The 17,396-nt window shown below is 33.1% G+C and overlaps 1 protein-coding gene across 3 annotated transcripts; it reads left to right on the top strand.

The window, feature by feature from the left end:
• The first annotated feature begins 1,323 nt into the window (after nt 1–1,323).
• On the top strand, nt 1,324–8,924 carry LOC127263033 (elongator complex protein 3). Of its 3 annotated transcripts, none has more exons than XM_051291955.1 (9): nt 1,324–1,864; nt 4,606–4,675; nt 4,763–4,935; nt 5,267–5,441; nt 6,178–6,344; nt 6,439–6,658; nt 6,739–6,843; nt 6,931–7,251; nt 8,582–8,924. In XM_051291955.1, exons 1-8 carry the CDS (start codon nt 1,392–1,394, stop codon nt 7,240–7,242), a joined length of 1,695 nt encoding a protein of 564 aa, XP_051147912.1. In that variant the 5' UTR covers nt 1,324–1,391; the 3' UTR covers nt 7,243–7,251; nt 8,582–8,924. The 3 variants fall into 3 exon arrangements, with proteins under 3 accessions (XP_051147912.1, XP_051147913.1, XP_051147911.1); XM_051291956.1 differs by lacking the exon at nt 8,582–8,924 and adding an exon at nt 8,545–8,559; XM_051291954.1 differs by lacking the exon at nt 8,582–8,924 and having other exon boundaries at nt 6,931–8,058.
• The last annotated feature ends 8,472 nt before the right edge of the window (nt 8,925–17,396 follow it).

Below are 17,396 nucleotides of genomic sequence, written 5' to 3'. Positions count from 1 at the left end.
TAGCGTTTTTTATATATTTATTTTTATTTTTATTTTTTTATAAAAACATACGTACTTCAAATTTTCTTTTAAGTGTTACTCCATTCGTCCCACATTCTTGTCGTTCTATACGTCCCACCACGTATAATGTCATTTTTCTTTTTTTAAAAATAATTATATACTTTAATCTCATTTTAAATTTTTTAATTTTATTTATTTTTAAATTTTAATTAAATTAATTAATTATCTTAATTTTAATTTATAATTATTTATATTATCAAATAATTATTTTCACTAATATATTTTTGTAGCATCCGTCTCAAACATCGTGCAATATTTTTTTTTATGTCCCAAACACCCTGCAATATTTCCAAAATATAAAATAATTAATTATACTTAATTTCTATCCCACACTTTATCACATTCCATCACCCAAATAAAAAAAATAAAATATACATTTCTCTCTATCACATCACCTGATTTCCAAATTATCTTACTCACATAAAAAATTCAGTGCTCAAAACAAATATTGCATCTTGTTTGGGACGAAAAGAGTAGTATATAAATTACATTAAATATTACTGTGGGTGTGCTTTAGATTTAAGTTTGATTTTGAGAGTTTATACGTGTATTAATGGGATGTTAATGAATAATAATATAAATGTATATTAATTTATATAATTTAATTATAAATTTATATTATATTTATATATATATATATTTAAATTTTTATGATTTTATATTATAAAAAAATTTATTTTTTATTACATAATACTCCCTCCGTGGCACATAATTTGTCTATATTTTTTATTTTTTATTTTCGTCCGTCCTACATAACTTGTCATTTTTATTTTTGGAAATATAATTATGCACTTTAATCGCATTTTAAATTTTAAATTTTATAATTTTCTTAATTTTAATTAAATTATTTACTTATCTTTCATCTTAATCTATAATTATTTTTACTAATACACTTTTTAATTAGTTACTAATTACACTTTATTTAAATTCGCGGTGTCTACAATGATACACCCATATTACATGGGACAGATGGAGTATATATATTGATAATTATTATAATTTTTTTTATATAATTATAATTTAAAAAACTAGTAAAAAAAAAACAGAACTCGGTCAGGCACCAGACAGCCTGGGCTGGACTACTGCAGTAATTCAGCCGAAACCTAAATTTATATAATTATTTAAATTAATAACAAAATTTGTTCGATTTAAATCCGTTAATAAAATAAATTTTTAAAAATCAAACAGAATCTCAAATCACCCCCTAATCGCACTTATTTATGACCATAAATTAAGAAATAAAAGTAAAAATAATAACTGAACCCCAGATCGGAAGACATAAACCTCTGCCGCCTGACTTAATAGCGTGAGAGTTTCTGAGGTTCTTAACCATGGCGGCGGCGGTGGCGGTTCCGGAAACCAGGAAGCTCCCGCGGCCAGGGCGTGGCGGAGTGATTTCCCATGGACTATCGGAAGAAGAAGCGCGTGTCAAAGCTATTGCGGAGATCGTTTCCACTATGGTTGATCTCTCGCGCAAAGGTCAGGACGTGGACCTGAACGCCATCAAATCCGCGGCGTGCAGGAAGTATGGTTTATCCAAGGCGCCGAAGCTCGTTGAGATGATTGCGGCGCTACCGGAATCCGAGAAAGAAGTGCTACTGCCGAAACTTCGAGCAAAACCTGTTCGTACGGCATCGGGGATTGCGGTTGTCGCCGTTATGTCGAAGCCTCACCGCTGTCCGCACATTGCTACGACGGGGAATATATGCGTGTATTGTCCCGGGGGGCCGGATTCGGATTTCGAGTACAGTACGCAGAGTTATACGGGATATGAGCCTACTAGCATGAGAGCTATTAGGGCAAGGTAACAGTCGCCTTATGTTTAATATGTTTCTTGGGTTTTCTTAGGTATTTGCTGGCTGTGATTATCTTTTTTATTTGAACACACATGATGCTTGCTGTTGATTGGATTAAGAGATGTTCTGCTTGAGTGGCTGAATTTTAGGCAATGAAAAAGGTTCTTTTTTTATTGAATATCGTTAATTCTTCTTAGTTTTACGGTGTCTGGCTTTGGAATGGGTACTTTTTGGTTATTGAAGCAAGGGAGTTATTGATAGGAGCAGTTGAGCATGTGGCGCATCCATTCTAAATTGTCAGGCATGGTTGTGATCTTTATTGCAGGGGTGAAACTGGTTTTGAAACACATGCTTTTAACTGGAATAATTTATTAATGGGAATTTAGAAATATTCTCAACTATAACATGACGACTTCCATTCCATTTATTGTTTTCTACATGGTAGAGTGGTGTTATTTTGGTTTTGCTCTGCAAAGAAGGTCCAACAATGTGAGGGTTATCCATGTATTGATGATTTTATCGGAGAGTTTTCAGGGGAATAATAATGGGGCATGAGTACTTTGCTTTGTATGTTTAAGTCTCAGATATTGCTAACTTTTTTTGCTGCCAATGTTGCATAAGCTCTGAAAAAATAACATCGCTTATGTTTTCTCTTATTAAACCTATTTCTGATGACACGTTTGGCTGACTTGAAGTTAAGCATGTCAATGTTTTTATTGCTTGTGTGTGAAAGAGATCGATGATATGCTGTAAAATTATTCTTTATGTGATTTTTATATTTGGTTCCAAGCAAACATGGTTCGTTTTTTGAAGTAGGCTAGTTGGTAAAAGACATGATGGCAAGTGCCTGATTGAGAACATTAGAGGTAGATGATTGCTTGTGTTCTATGGTTCTCTTTTGGTTTGATAAACTTATCAATTTTATAGAATATCTTAGTCATTCAATTCTGTTGCATAAGTGGCGCTGATACTCTCTACTAGAAGATGCTGTTATTGTTATGTGCAATGTATTAATAATATTCAAGATGCTCTCCAAAATCATTTGAAAGAAAATGTGTAATATTTATTTATTACATCTGAAAAGACTTGTGTGTAGTAGGATCGTATTAACAAAATCCCAGGTAGTGGTAACTAGTTTGTCTGAATGAAAACCCGGAGTTGGAAGGCAACACCTTTCCAAGCTCGGAGCATACTTGTTAGGCTATGAAAGCAGGACCTGAAAGGACCTTTTACCGCTAAAGCATAATGCTAATTCACTGGGAAGTTCTTTTCTTTTTTCTCAAAGATTAAAACATAAAAGAACTGAGGCTTAGTACCCTCCTAGATTTGAAACATGTATACTGTTCAATGTTCATTGATTCACAGGTTTCCTGATTTCTCCTTGCTATTGAATCAGTTAAAGAACTATATCTGGTGGAAAATATTGCGTTTGTTAGGATCAAATTACTAACACATAGGCGGACCTTGATTTATACGATCATACAAGGATGTTCTAATTGTTACCATCTTTGGTTTCGGTCTTTTTTATATGTCATTGATCACAAAAGGGTTCCTCAACTAGTCCTCTTGCTTCACATCCTGCTAGTCACTTAGTTGCATGATCATCTTCTATTCATGTGACTACATTAACTGAAGCAAAAGTGATGTTCTCCCTAATACCGAAACAGCAACAGTGCTGCATTTGGGTGCAAAAAGAACAAAACTTTATACAATTAGTTTTCTTCATCTATTCATCTAAAACATGCCACTTGAATGCATAGTCTGATATTCCTATGTTGTCTCATATTGTTTTAATTTTCAATGGTTCTGGTTGAAATGGAAATAAAAAAAAAATAAAGGCATACACTCCTGTTTCCTTAAATGGTTCTCAAATGTGGAGGTGTAAAATTATGCAAAAAATAAAATCTTTGTACTGTTAAAGTTTCTTATAAAATTTTTTAGCATACGCACAAATAGAGATGTATATTTGATTGAAATAGCAGTAAAAATTTGAGCATCAGCTCAAAATTATTTTTGCATATTGATGATGTGAGATATATTACACAACTATTGTTTTATAACGAAGTCCATAAAATTGAGGAATGAAGATATAAAAGAAAAAAATAATCTAAAAAATGAAATAGCAAAGAGAGATGCAGAATGAAAGAAGAAAGGAGGAATTATTCCTATTGAAGAGAACGAGTAGCCTCCCCAAACACTAGAGGTGTGTTTGTTCGTAGGTTTGGATTTTCGAATAGTAAAAAATTGAATTTGAATAATTGTTTGATATGATGTTAATAGATGTTTGATGTGATATTTTGAATGTAAAATAGATTTGTAGTATAATATGAAAAAGAAAAGTAATTGTGTTTTGGAGGAAAAAAAAAAAAATCTATAGAAAAACCCACAAAAGAACACAAATTAGGACTTTCTTGAAATCTTTCACTAAAATATTGAAAAATGGAGTGCCTTTTATAAGGCACTTGCCGGGGCACAATGTTGATATGTGCAGTGGGACTACAACTGTTCAAGGTTGCTATGTGCAGTGTGAGTATGACTGTACAAGGTAGCGATATTCCGTAGAGCCCAATGTTGCTTTATATGGAAGATTCTTGACAATATATTTCTTCTTTGTTTTATTTTGCTCAAATTGTTATTTTCATGTTGGATGGTTATTAAAAACTTGCTAATTACTAGCCTGCATTTAAAATCCCCCCACCATAAATGGATGTGTGTCAACAAACTAATCTTTCATTATTGTGTGTACTAGATACAACCCTTACGTTCAGGCAAGAAGCAGGATTGATCAGCTTAAAAGGTTGGGTCACAGTGTTGACAAGGTTTGTTCTTGTAACCACAGGCTCAAAACTTTTGTTTTGGGTTGAACCGATGTTTTATGTCATTCAAACTTTTGTGATATTTTACAGGTTGAATTCATTTTGATGGGCGGTACTTTTATGTCGTTGCCATCAGACTACCGCGACTATTTCATTAGGAATCTTCATGATGCTTTGTCTGGCCATACATCTGCCAATGTAGAAGAAGCTGTGTCCTATTCTGAGCATGGTGCAACAAAGTGTATTGGAATGACTATTGAAACGTAAGTTGCAAGTATTACTGTGTTTGTTTCTCAGTTCCTGTATCCAGCTCTTGTAGGAACACTCTGATAAGTGATCAATATTTTCGTCTTTTCTTTATGCTTCTATATGCAACTGAGTGAAAATGATGTCTTTGATGCTTCAACTCAAACCCATAATATATAATTTGCTCAGAGAAAGGGACAATTCTCTTCCCTGGTCTTTATAGATGTTGGCTCAATTGTCAATTTCACAGTCTGTTAAAACATAGTAGCTCATTCAAATGATTTTTGTTATTTCTTTTGATGATTCACATTCTGCCAGTGATGAGTTCCCCTTGTTTTGAAATATTAGACGTCCAGACTACTGCCTTGGACCTCATCTGAGGCAGATGCTCACGTATGGTTGTACAAGATTGGAGATTGGAGTACAAAGCACTTATGAGGATGTTGCACGTGACACCAATAGGGGCCACACTGTAGCAGCTGTGGCTGATTGCTTTTGCTTGGCAAAGGATGCTGGTTTTAAGGTAATCCTCCAGTTTGTTTTTCTATTTATTATGTTCTCATAGAACCATTACTTGATCCTGCATATTTTTTAATATTAACAAGAGATCTAGTAAAGATGATATATGGGTCTATACCACATTTGTTGTTTTAATACCACTATATGAATTAAAGTTCCAAACGGTCTCTTTGAATTTGGGAATACACAAAATGAAACCCAAATGTGATGCCAAGTCTAAATCCCAAAGAATGAATCAAATGCTTGTCAAGAAGTTTTGTTTATTAACTTTTGAGAATAGAAAGAGAAGGAAATAATTGGAAATAGTTGTGGATGGTTGGTTGCCAAGAAAGTTAATGGAAAGTTAGTGCAAGGAATTGCGTAATCCATGTTCCTGAAAATGAAGGAAACAAAAGTTCTGTGACATTCTTTCTTCTTGATCATAGTCTCCAAAGATAATTTTTCATTGGATTAATTTGAAAGTTCTTAGCTTTACTAATTGATGTTTAAACTTATTACTTTTTTCTTTCCACACAAATTCTTAAAGCAAACAATACATGAGACTGCATATGTTTATTAATGTATCGTTTACTTCCTTTACATTTCTATTAGATTCTAAGGAGAAAAATTGAACATTGGGTATTTCATGATCCATGCTGCACTCCTGAAGTAGTATTCATGTCTGAGCGCCCTCATAAATTCGACATATTGTATACTGTTGCTCTGCATTATAATCCTGTTTTTGTACTTTCTGACAACAGGTGGTTGCTCACATGATGCCCGATCTTCCAAATGTGGGAGTCGAGAGAGACATGGAAAGTTTCAAAGAGTTCTTTGAAAGCCCCAGGTTTAGGGCCGATGGGCTAAAAATTTATCCCACCCTAGTGATTCGTGGAACCGGACTTTATGAACTTTGGAAAACTGGGAGGTAGAATATCAACTTTATATACTAAAACCTCCATTTCTTGTTCTCGGACGATTTTTTTTCACTCTGTAAATGCTAATTTGGTTTACCTGTACAGGTACCGAAATTACCCCCCTGAACAGCTGGTGGACATTATAGCTCGAATTCTAGCAATGGTTCCTCCTTGGACTCGTGTCTATCGAGTTCAACGAGATATTCCTATGCCTCTAGTGACTTCTGGAGTAGAGAAGGGGAACCTCCGTGAGCTTGCCTTAGCACGCATGGACGACTTGGGCTTGAAATGCCGAGACGTTCGAACACGTGAAGCTGGTATCCAGGCAAGCAAACTTACTTTTTTCCCATTAATTGTTCTTTTTGACATGTACCAGAAAATTGATTTTCACCTGAATAAAATTAGGATATTCACCACAATATAAGGCCAGATGAAATTCAGCTGGTTCGACGTGATTACACAGCCAATGAGGGTTGGGAAACTTTTCTTTCATACGAAGATACACGCCAGGTGCGTCACTCTCAACGCCTGTATACTAAACAGATAAAAAGAATTGGTACAGTTTGTAATTAACTATATGTCGCGATCTGCATCCAGGACATACTGGTGGGGTTGCTGCGCCTGCGGAAATGTGGGCGCAATGTAACATGCCCGGAGCTCACGGGAAAGTGTTCGATAGTGCGCGAACTACATGTTTATGGAACTGCAGTTCCCGTCCACGGACGGGATGCTGATAAACTGCAGCACCAAGGTTACGGCACGTTATTGATGGAAGAGGCGGAACGCATTGCAGTTAAAGAACACAGGTCAAGCAAGATCGCGGTGATCTCGGGAGTGGGAACGAGGCATTACTACCGGAAACTGGGGTATGAGCTCGAAGGTCCGTACATGGTGAAATACCTGAAATGAGAAGAGAAGGTGCGTTTGTAACTTGTTCATTAGTTACATAATGTTGTGTTATATTGGCTGGCTTTATAGTTTTTTTTTGTCCTCTAAATTTGTTTATGAATGTCTTGTCTTGGGGATGTTATACTACCTCTGTCCGCAAAAAGGGTATTTGTTTTTTGCACGTAAATTTTTTAATATTAGTATTGTAGTATTAGTTTATAGTAGAAAAGACAAAATTGTCCATATTAAATTATGTGATAAAAAAGTAATGAAGTTGTAAGGGTATTAATTATATTAAGTAGACAGTACAATTACTAAATTAGAAAATAGTATCTTTCTTTGGTACGGACAAAAATGAAAAATGTTATGGAGCGAGGGAGTATTAAAGTTCCATGTAAAATAGGATGCATCTTACTTATTTTTGTTAGTCAATTGTGGATTTATTTAATAGGACACGAATTTTAAGAAAAATAGGTAAAAATAGAATATTTTATTTTATTTTTAAAGAAAAAGCAGAATAGATAATATTTTGTTAGTAACGTTTGAATGAGATTGAGAAATTTGCTAAAACTTAATGAGGTTAATGTGATTTGCTCCGTCAGCCCATAAGGTCGGTCAATACATTGTTTTAATTAACACGTCATTTATGTATTATATTTATGTTATATATTACTATATTAACATAAGTATTTTATGGTATTTGTTGTCAAGAGGGTGATTAGCCTACAATCAACTACAATTACACCAATAAGTGGATTGTCAATCCACCGTGAGGGCAGCTAAAATTTAATTAGTCCGACACAATTCACTGGTGGATTGTGAGGCAAGTGGGTAAACCCACAAGCTTTTTAGAAATATTAAAATTATAAATATTTTATAATGAATATCTGAGAACATAAATAAAAATATTACTCTTTTGTATAATTTATGTAATATATTATTTGTTACCGTATCGTATGTCCGTTGATCAAGAATCTGGTCCGGTATTTCAGTGTCTATGTCTTATGTAATGATTAGTTTGAATTTACTTTCAAGTGTTATTGTTATATGCACATGCGGTATAGCTGTCAAAAATAGACACTTGTCTAAAAATTCGATTCGAACTCGGCGCGAAAAAATCGTGCTTGGGCTTAAAAATATAGGTCTGAAAAATTTCAGACAGTTAAGCTTTTAGGCGTGACGGTCATGTATATCATCTAACATGATATCAGAGTCATTTGCGTGATTATCATGCTAGTAGAATTCACATCGAGCAAGTTATCTACTTGCTCATTTGCGTGACTATCATTGTTACTCTACCGTATTATTTTATCATGAGCCTAGGTCCTTTTGTAAAGCAAATGTTGATCCATTGTTGCAGCAAGTTATGACCGAGGAATTGCAGGCACTGGGAAAAACTCACACTTGGGATTTAGTGAATTTGCCTTCTAACAAGACACCTATTGAGTGCAAGTTGGTTTTCAAAATAAAGACTAATTATGATGGTTATGTTAAGCGCTACAAAAGGCCCGTTTGGTGGCCAAAGGTTATTCATAGGAGTATGTAGTTGACTATGAGGAGACATTTGCTTGTCTTATTACTGTTCGTTGTCTTCTTTCCATTGCTGTTATTCGTCGGTGGTTCCTTCTCCAGTTAGATGCTAAGCATGCATTCTTACATGACACTATTTATGAAGAAGTTTATGACTCCTCCTCTAGGTTTCTCGCTTACGTTGCATTTTATATTGGTTGAAGCAGACCCGAGTCACATTTAGCTCTGCACTTTCGGAGTTTGGTTTTATCACATGCGCTTACGATTTCGATTTATTTCATTGTCGTTCTTCATTAGGGATAGTTATCTTCTTACTTTACGTTGATAATATGATTATTATGGGAGATGATGCGTCTAATACTTTTGATCTACAGACATATCTTAGTCAGCAGTTTGAGATAAAGAGTTTGGGTCCTATTTGTTACTTTTTGGGACTTGAAATGATTAACATAGTATCTGAGCCCACACGGATTTAGTTTTGGACCTCATACTAATAGAGTTCATGTAAGACTGATGAGGTGTGAATTTTTTTTTTTCAATTTTCAATGTGGGACTTGGGTTTGCACCACAACAATATTCCATTAATTTGCACACCTTGAGCTGCCTTAGCTACACTGAAAAATTCTAATAACGAGGTTAATGAGGGGAAGGGCGAGGGCTTTCCACCACCAAGACTTATAAGGTATGAAATTTTCTTTTTAATTTCCAATGTGGGACTTGTCCACCACCACAACCAATGTCCAATACCGTCCAGTCCACTTCACCAATCAACCTGGCTCTTATGCCCACCACCACAACCAATGTCCAATATTATTCAGTCCATTTCACCAATCAACCTGGCTCTGATACTACTGTTGAGACTATTCAACTCAACATTAGTATGATATTGTCCGTTTTGGGCTGAGCCTGCACGAAGAACTCGAGACTTAAGGCTCTGATACTATGTTAGATGAATTTATGTTAAAAATAAATGTGTAGTTAAATGGTTTAGTGTATGTAAGTGTATACATGAGGTCATGTGTTCATTTCTCACATTTAACATATAAAATTTTATTAATTAAAAAAAATTAAAATGGGCCAAATGAGCTTTCTGGCCCAAAATATTGTTGGGTCGAGCCGGTATTTTATCTATATTTAATTAAAATGTAATTTTAAACACAAATACCGCAATGTAAGATTTAAGTAATACATTGTATCCATTGTTCCTGCAAGCTTTAATGTGTCTCCTGCAAAACGAAATATTTGTACATATGAATTCAAATCATCCAACATTAGCTTTAGCCCATCAACTCGAACCCGACTAGACAATCCGATTATAATATATTAATATTAATTAATATATTTATTATATATGTAAAATAATTCTCGTTTGATAATTAATATACACATTAATTTAAACTAAGTTCAATTTTAAATAATCTAAACTAATTCCCTATACACATTACATTAGAGCCGACAAAAACTAACATAACACGACAATTCTAAAAAAATAATTGGATTTGAATAAAAGAATTTGACTTGATTGTGTATACGGGTCAACACGAACCCAACACGATAATAAACGGGTCGGGTTAGGGTTAAATGATTTAATCCGTTTAAAATATTCAATCCGACATGATAATAAATGGGTCGGATTAGGATTAAGTCATTTAACCCGTTTAAAGTATTCAACCCGACACGACTTGACCCATTGCTAGGTCTATATATTGCTATATCGGTTCAAAATGTTGTCTTTTTAGATATGACTTCAGTTGAAGTTCCAAAATATTCAGAGTTGTATTACTGTATAGGTCGAGCCAGACACACTATCCTTGTTCATGCTGCTACTGGATAGGTCGGGATTCTGTTCTTTACAAAATGTAACTAAACTTCAAGGACTGTAGTCGAATATGGGGTTCACCAAGCCCCGTTTCCACGAGTGTTTCTATAATAGCTTAGGTTTGTCTACAAGAAAGAGTGAAAATGATTTTTGAATGCATTTGCTTGTTGTGAGGCCTCTTTCTTAAACCTAAACTATGAGTGATATTCAAGTAAAAAAAAAAAAAAAAAAAGAAAAAGAAAAAGGGAACTCCTTTCCACAATGAGGAAAAATGAGAGAGAAGGGATAATTGCATCTTTAAAGCCATCTCCAACGCAACGTCATTTTTTACGTTGCAGATCCATATTTGGAGATTTGCCTCTCCAACGCAACGCTATTCCCATCACAATTTTTGGTGTTTGATGTTGCAATGTAGCAACGCCAATTATTGTGTTTTTATTTTAATTTTTTAAAAATTTTTTTACAAATTGTAAATTGGTCCCTACAAGGACGAATCTGTAATTTTTTTATATTTTAATTGTGTATATTTGTATTTTTTTAATATAAAAAATTATTTAAAATAATATATAAAATAGAATATTTAGAGAATATTCTTTTTGGAGTTGAAATAAATTTGTGATTTGGAATTAAATTATTGTAGCAACTCTAATTTTAGAGTTATAACGGCTTGAAGATGGCCAAAGAAAAAAAAAAAAAAAAAACTAAGTAAACTATCTCACAACAAAATTGTTGAATCAATTTTGGGATAAGCATATGGTATCAAATTTTGCCCTTTTCAATTCAGACTTATGAACTATAAAACCTTAAGGCCTTAATTAAATTGCAGCAATTAATGTAATTCGAGCAGGGAAGGATGTAAATCGAAACAAACATATGCCTCATAGCTTTCAAAATTCCCAAACTAAATATACGAAAGGGAATTCAATTGCACAAATTCAGTATCTCGTCATCGTATGTGCCTTAAAATTAAGGCTAAATTGCACAATATCTACCAGTGTTTTAGGAAATTGCGTCAAATTCCCATACTTTTAAAACTGTGTCAAACTCCTTCGTTGTTTCATAAACTGTGCGTCTAACCCCTCGGCGGTCCTTATTTAAAGGTATTTGACCTAAATGCCCCCAAATTGCGACTAAATTTTAGAAACTCAATTTCTAAGCCCCTAAAATTTAAAATATATTTACTTTTCTTATATTTAACCTAAAAAAACAGTAAAAATAAATTATTAAAATATGAAAAAAAAAATTTAACTATTTTGAGTATATTTACTATTTTTGTTGAGTCTAAATATAAGAAAAATGAATATATTTGTAATCGTAGGGGTTTAAAAATTGAGATTCTAAAATTTATTTGCAATTTGGGTAAATTTAGGTCATTAAATAACGACCGCCGAAGGATTAGAAATAGAGTTTATGAAACCACAAAAAAGTTTGATACAATTTTAAAAGTACAGGAGATTAGGCGCAATTTCGTAAAACTGCAGTTAGGTTTGGTGCAATTTTGCCTAAAATTAACATGCAGCAAATACACTCAAATAATCTTAATTATTCGATCAAGAAATTCAAAACCTTAATACTTTAATTAACGTGGAAAAAGTTCAATAAATAATTGTAAATCATGGCAAACATATGAACCCTAGCCTTTGAAACCCCCAAATTCAATATACGAAGGGGAATTTCAGTTACACAAATTTGGTACCTCGTCGTATTGTTTTTTTTCAGCCTTAGGTTGCTTTAAAAGCTTCGCTTCTCCTCCTGATTAAGACAAAAAGTACACAAGACAACGCTGAGAAAAAAAAAAAAAAAAAAAAAAAAACTCAAATATCAAAAACAACAATGGTAAAAACCCAATCTAATTGCTTGTTGTCGACGACGACTACCTCAAAGTGGCAGTCTCAAAACAATCCCCAAAATTTCAAAATCGGTGATGCAAGCAAAAACAACAACGTCCCCAAAATTGGTGATACAATATATAAAACAAACAATATGTCTTAAGGGATGGTCTGGTGGTATATGAGTTGGACTTGTGACCGAACCCATTGCGCACTTTCGGGTAGCGACGGTGATAAAGCACAAACAACAAGTATAGTGAATGCACGAAATGAAATAAAGTGAATATATATATTTTTTTTAACTGTATTCCAAAACGTTTCTTTTATTTTTGAAAAATATCTTTTGAAATTAATTTTTTTGAACTTTTATTCTGTTGTATTAGTAAAATTTTATATTCTCTATAAAACAATATCCTTATTGCTATACTTTTAGTTTCTAATTTAATTTTAAAATTATATTATTTGATATAAATATATAAATATTCTCTCCAATTATACTTTTTCCATCCAGATCCTTCCAAAATCGAGCAAAAAATATTGTCGGCCAATTGTACGAACAACATTGAAATTACGGAATTAGACATTAGGAAATCCCAAATCTCAAGTTTGTATAACCCATAAATACCGTACGCTGATACTCTCAGAGAGTATAATCGGAACTTCATATAATCATTCGTACACATGGGCATATATTAGAGTTTTTGATATATCTAATCGAAATAAGTGATAAAACAAGAATGTAATTACACTTTTGGTCCTCAAAAGTTAATCAATATTAGGAACAGTCTTGAGGTATATATATGACAACAACACAAAGTGATGCGAAGATATGAATGAACATGATGTAATTATAAAATGGAATACTGAATCATATAGTGGTAAACAATACAACATAATAAATATTAAAACTAAAAATAAAAAATAAAATCATATCAGGGCAATCTTTTCTTTTAAAAGATTTGCTTGAAAAAATTAACATAATATCGTTAATAAAAAAAAAAAATAAAAAAATGAAAAAGGTGATTCATGCAACAAAAGTTTAACAAAAATGAAATACCAAGACTTGACCATAGAGCAACTTTTCCATTAATGATTTTGTCTCTATCAAGCATTCTCATGGCACACATGACATTTAACAATAAATTCAACACAAATCTTACAACAAAATCAATTTATAGATTGAATTGTAAATTTGTAACTATTAATTAATCTTTGGTCAAAGATGAATTTTATTTTATACTTTCTCTACTAGTAATATTAACTTGTTAATTACGGGGAGAGTTGGTCTTAAATCCCCCCGACACATAATAAGTTAAGGTTTAGTCCCTCTTAATAGTAAATCGACCTGCACTTCCTCTTTTTTTTCTTTCTTTTTTTTTTAATTTGATTTGAATAAACTCTCCGTTGGTATATTAGTCATTATTTTTATTTATAAATCTTAAAAAGTATACAATACTTCGATGTCATATATATGTGCCTACAGAATTATTATATATACCCGTAACTCTTATTTCTCTACTTCCTATGTTCTAAATATATACTTACATATGATTGTTATATACCTTTGCATCTTTTTTGTTTGAAAAAAAAAATAAAAAATTAAAGAATAGTTACAGACACGATTTGATAGTGGAGTGAGGAAAAACTAACACTCGCAATTCTCAATCGCAAACAAAATTCTACCCAACTTTCACAATTCTCATTGGCAGCCGATCGTTCTTATTTCCGCTCACCGTCTTCGGAATTGAAAAAATATGGTGAAGAGTAAGCTGGAAGTGAGCCCATCACCCCGACAAATGGCAAAGAAGTAAGTTTTTTTTTTTTTTTTTTCGTTCTTCCTAAATTTTATATTTTATTCACAATTTTTGACCCTAGATTGTTGGTTCGATTGCGGTTTAAACCTCGGCCGCAATATGGTATGCCTCTATTCGTCCTAAAAAAATCCTCATTTTCTGGAAGTAGTGCTTGGACATAGTTGTGTGTTTAGGGTTTATCGTTTTATATTTCCGAAAGGTTTTACGGGACAATGTGTTTGATTTGACTACAATTGTTTAATTTTTACATATTAGTTGGTTGTTTTAAGAATATTAATCATGTTTAGGGGTCGACATTTGTGTTACAAGTTAAATCGGTTGAGGTTATGATATTGTTATGTACCCATAATTGCATCTTTTAAACCTGGCATGCTATGTCCTATATCTACAGAGGCTATATGTGTACGTGTGTTTTATTTTTAAGTGTTTCCCAATATACTTTAGTAAACCTATAAAATATTTCGAGATACCCCTATTACTGACTAATATTTATTTTTTCACAAAATATGAAATGCATATAAATTTGTAGTTAGCCAGTTTTTCATTCCTTACTTTTATAAATGAGGTGGAGAAGTTGAAGAAGAAAATGTCATATTCTCACATTAAGGAAATAAAGGGCAGACTTCATTCGGACACTTTCTCGATTGTCTGAAAATGAGATTCCCGTGGCATCGATTACTGACTTTGGTCAATAGTTATCAGCCGGACAACATGGCCTTTAATATTAGCACGGACATAGAGTTGCTATTTTCTGTAGTGTAGTTTTCAGTGGTGCTTGGACTACATTCGAAATGAGGATACGCTAAGGATAATGCTATGGTTCATAGCAAGAGCTTCGTCCGCATTTTTGGAGGGAAGCCACCCTGCCTACCTCTGTCCGACATTTTAGAGAAGCTGAAAAAGGCTCTAGCACAGGGGCCGGAGCCTCTAGCTGTTTCTAATGTTGCTCGCTTATTTCTTTTGTTTGGTTTTTGCAATATTTTATTCATGACGGCAATCTATCATGTCCCTATTTTTCTTCTGGGGTACGTTGATGACCTACATGTATCAGTTGTATGTAATTTACAGTGATTATCTGGCCATGTTATGATTGATCATATCCGTGAAGTTTTTAGACATGACTAATATATTAGACCGATTAGGTAAACAATACATATTTGTTATAGATGGTTAAACAAATCAGGCTTGACTTATTTAGATTGTATGATATATATGTATTATTATAGTTCAACTTCCATTAGTAGATTTTTAACCAAGTCATAAGTGACTAAGTTGAATTATGTTTGTTAGAGTACATGATTGCTGCCATAAATAGAAAAATTTTAGACTTATTACATATTAACCCAGATTATGGCGCACATAATTATTTTCGGTCAGAAGCATCTAAGCATATGGTTTGACTCAGTTAAGCAAATGAGTACTCCAGATTGGATGTGCTATACCCCTAATCTGGCTTTGTGTACAAAATTCTACTAGGTGTGTACCTACTACAATGTTTCATGTAACTGAAAAATCTAATCTCATGACATGATTTCCTAACTTCGTACCTTTATAGCTCTTGTTAATACTTGTGAGGATTTAGCATACGACCGAAAGTGACCTTCATACGTTAGTACCTACACTACTATGCCAACGTGTTTTGATACACCAACTGAAAATGTTAATATAAAAATGAGTTGTGTGGCTCTGATATGTTGTCAGAAATCATTGGCTTCAAGTATCATAGAAAAATGAGCACTATTTCGAACACGTTGTTCGTGTCTATGTACGTCAATCCATACTACCATTTTCTTTAGTATACCAATTACAATAAATTGTGTATGGGTCTAATGGATACAACACAATGTGCTCCGATTCCTTCGTACAAATTACAATCAATTGTGTATAGGACAGTAATACCAAAAAATGTCATTGTGCTTTAAGAGGGCAACTAAATACCCCCACAAATAACCCGTATGCCTCTGTTACGTTTCATGATACCTGTGTTATTGAATTATCATACACAAAAAGATAGTGTCAAATATTCGTTGTTCGTGTTCATGTACCACAATACATCCAAATTACAATTGCGATTCTATGCAAATGAGGTCTTGCTGTTGTATAATTAACTAAAATATTGCATTATATCAAACGCACCAAAAGTAATTACATGCCAAATAAGACGTCCTTGACAAAACCAAAAATTACAACCTTTGAAAAGAATATGGCAACCGATCTTTATAGCTTTTTCTGTTGTGCCTGAGACGACCACAACAATAGAATTTTCGTGACTGCTTTATATGTTGGTAATATAACGTCGACCAGTTTACACAGACGAAACATAAGGATTAGTACATTAATTGGAACAATATATAAACAAATTGATAAGAACCTCTCATTAAACGGACATATTTGATACATGAAATGAACTACATCTGCTTGAAGACAACACTCATGATCTTAGTTAATATATGAAAATGAGTTATTATCCACGCAATTTCAATATTCAATTGCCCGAAGAATCAAATATTTGCAAATAGGGTTTGACTATATTTATAGATGGATATGTTTGAAAATTTGTCAAATGTGAGTAAACATCCTCGAACAGAGCATCATTATTTTCCACAAAATACCCTAGTTTTACCTCTAATCGAAAATCTACTCGTTCCAAATAGAGTTACTAACCTTAAAAAATTATAAGGTCCGTCAATTTGGGCGCAGAGCGATGGGTGTTTGAGATCAACAATCGGGGAATGGATGGGTGTCGAAGATCAAAAAAGCATGAGCGACCACAAGGTAGGTTCAATTTTGTAGTTGTCGGTGTTTCTTCACCAATTTGGCGATTGGAAAATAATTGCAGAGATTTCATTTCGTTGGGTGGGGAAGAAGGGTGGAAATGGAGTAAAAAAATAAATAATATGAAAAATGGGGGAGTGCAATCCAAATTTTATCAAATAGGGACTGAATCTAAATACTTTTAGACAAATAGGGATTTAAATCCAATTATACATTTTATTATATTGTACACTCCATTTGCTAGGAAATTAATTTTATTGTATATGATCAATCCATAATAATATGATCCAAACTTGATTTTGTCCATTTATTTAACTATCTATACTCAAACATAATTACATAATTACTTCTCATATAATTAATTTTCTTTTTATCAATCCATAATAATTTGATCTGTCCATTTATTTA

The sequence above is a fragment of the Andrographis paniculata genome, unplaced genomic scaffold (assembly GCF_009805555.1).
Source record: "Andrographis paniculata isolate CXL003 unplaced genomic scaffold, ASM980555v1 Contig66END, whole genome shotgun sequence".
In the NCBI taxonomy this organism is placed as follows: domain Eukaryota; kingdom Viridiplantae; phylum Streptophyta; class Magnoliopsida; order Lamiales; family Acanthaceae; genus Andrographis; species Andrographis paniculata.
Note: the sequence above shows the minus strand (reverse complement) of the source record. Positions and strands in the feature narration are given on the sequence as shown.